This window comes from Pteropus vampyrus, unplaced genomic scaffold (genome assembly GCF_000151845.1).
Source record: "Pteropus vampyrus isolate Shadow unplaced genomic scaffold, Pvam_2.0 Scaffold267, whole genome shotgun sequence".
In the NCBI taxonomy this organism is placed as follows: domain Eukaryota; kingdom Metazoa; phylum Chordata; class Mammalia; order Chiroptera; family Pteropodidae; genus Pteropus; species Pteropus vampyrus.
In genome coordinates, this window is record NW_011889048.1 from 891,864 (window position 1) to 894,557 (window position 2,694).

General features: G+C 61.2%; 1 protein-coding gene across 1 annotated transcript in view; it reads left to right on the plus strand.

Moving 5' to 3' along the window:
- The window catches only part of ODF3L2 (outer dense fiber of sperm tails 3 like 2), a 7,341-nt gene that overhangs the window by 1,829 nt on the left and 2,818 nt on the right, over positions 1-2,694 (plus strand). Inside the window, exon 3 of the mRNA XM_023520476.1 lies at positions 1,736-1,849. Coding sequence (XP_023376244.1) covers positions 1,736-1,849 — 114 coding nt within the window. The remainder of the gene's footprint in view (positions 1-1,735; positions 1,850-2,694) is intronic.

A 2,694-nucleotide genomic window follows, 5' to 3' on the forward strand; every position in this document is an offset into this window, starting at 1 on the left:
GTCTGGAGTCGGCTCTGTGGCACTGACATTCTTGCAGAGGCCACCAAACATTGCAACCGCGACTGTGTCTCTGTGTCTGGGCCTCAGTTTCTCCACCTGCGACAGTGTGTCTCTGCGTCTGGGCCTCCGTCGACCTGCATATGCCCTAAGGCAGGAGGAGGCTACTGGCCCCGGGCCCCTCCCCATGATTCACGCTCGGCTCACAATGCCCGTCCTGCTCTCCCCTCCCTGCCATGGAGGGTGACTGGGGGCCTGGGTGGGCGGGCTCAGGGGCCGGGCTCTAGGTTTCAGGGGACCTCACCTTGGGCTATGACCTGAGGGTTTTTGTCGCAGGCTCTGGGCCAGGCTTGTACGTCCTGCCGTCCACCATCGGCTACATCAACCATGACTGCACCAGGGTGGCCGGTCCTGCCTACTCACTGCTCCGAAGGCCCAGCGAGGGTAAGCCGGGCCGGGGCGGGGGTGGCAGAGGGCCTCTGGGGGCCTCCGGGGCTTCCAGCCTTCGCCAGGAGCATCTCCTCCCCGATGGAGCCAGGCCCTATGGCGGGGGGCTGCTCGCCCCCCGGCTTGCCGCGTGGCCTCATCCTCTGTTTGCCCCTGAGGAACAGATTACAAGGGGCACGGAGCGGAGGGTGGGCCCCCGTTTGCCGTCCACACTTCGCACTTTTCTTGCTGCTTGGCTGCTCCGTGCCTCGGTTTCCTCCTCTGTAAGCAGTGACAGCACGTCCTTCGCACAGCTGTCAGGACTGTGTGGGCACCGGGTCCCTGGAGCCGTTCGTTAAGCAGTAAAGGCAGCTAGGGTGCCGGGAGCCTGGCCAGGGCTCAGCAGAGCGGCCTTGGAGAGCGAGTGCCAGCCTCGGGGTCCCCACCAAGCCGAGGCTCCCAGACCCTGCCCACCACAAGGAAAGCTCTGTCGTTTGGACAGGCAGGTGGGGGGCGCCCGGTCAACGGGTGACCTCCCGGCTGGCACGCGAGCAGCGGGGGTGAGCGAGCCCCAAGTGCACGGCCACGGTCAGCTGTCACTTTTGCCATCTGCGAGTCTGCACCCTGTGCGTGGTGCCCGCAGACCCTGCCACGTTTTCTAGAGCCGCTCTGAGGTCCTGAGTGGGCCGGGGTCGGGGGCCATGTGAGGGTTTCGATTCGTGTGGACAAAGGCTTGTTGGGAGGGGGCGGCTGGCAGAGCCTCCTTCAGGACAACATGGGTTGGGATGTGCTCATCTGTCATGAACGTGCTTCACGTGTGTCCCCGGCGTCATGCATGTGCACATGCATGTTCATACGTACACCAGTGGACACTCGTTCAACCTGCTGTACATTCATACTTGCCTGTGCTTTTCCAAAGTAGCCGTCACAATCACAGTCATGGGCCCCGAGTATTAAGTTCCAGGCTCTGGGCCACCCCACCCCCTCCCATGGACGGTCACACTTTTTAATGCTCTCATCCAGCTACTGAGGAAAAGGCAGCGTAGACAGCGACAGAGCTCACGGAGGCTCCGCGGTCTCAGAGCATCGCTCGAGGCACACGAGAGGCAGCTTTGAGCAGGAGGGCACAGAGCACTCGTCAGGACAAAGTCAAAGCGGAGACCCTCCGGGCCCCTGGCCAGGGCAGTCACACCTCGGCAGGCTGAGGGCCGTCGAGGGCGGAGAACCTTGGGGCCACCAGGAGCCCTCGGCAGGGGCAGGGGGGGCAGTGGGGCCGTCGCACGTGTCCCCAGCATGGGCTCCTCTTCCTCAGCACCTCCGCTGGACGCCAGCCCTGGGCCGGTCTACTTCCTGGACCCCAAAGTCACCCGATTTGGCCGGAGCTGCACCCCTGCCTACTCCATACAGGGCCGGGGCAAGTCTCGGGGTGAGTGTCTGCCCTGTGCTGCCCCCCGGGACCCTGCCCTTTCGGGGGCTCGGCGACTCTCTGTCCCCTCCTTCCCTCCCATCCCCACGTTCTCAGAATGATGAACCCCAAGAGCTCAGAGTCGGGGCCGGGACCCTGAAGGACCCTAAATGAGCGAAGCGTGTCGGGTGACGGCGATACTGTGCTCGCGTGGTGCCACGCGGGCGGCCAGGGCTCGTCCTCAGCATCAGGAGACAGCAGGGTGCAGCGGGGGGCGGTGGCAGATGCGGAAGTCCCCTTCCCAGGCAGCGAGCACCTGACTTAATCACCTGATTCCAGTCTCCCATCCATCCATACTTCTCTTTCCATCTATCATCCATCTACTCATCCACTCACTGACTCATCAATTCATCCATCCATCCGTTCGCCCCTCTATCTACTCACCAACATAGCCACCTAACCACCTGTTCATCATCCCGTCCATTCATTGATCCACTGATCCACGCATCCATCCACCCACCCACCTGCCCATCCATCCACCCATCCATCCATCATCTATTCATCCATCCATCCATTATCCATCCATCTATCACCCATCCATCCATCCATCACCCATCCATTCATCATCCACCATCCATCCGTCCATCCATCCATCATCCATCATCCATCCATCCATCCGTCCATCCATCATCCATCATCCACCTGTCCATCCAACCATCATCCATCGTCCATCATCCACGATCCATCCGTTCATCCATCCATCATCCATCATCTATCCATCCATCCATCATCCATCATCCATCATCCACCATCCATCGTCCATTCATCCATCATCCATCATCTATCCATCCATCCATCATCCATCC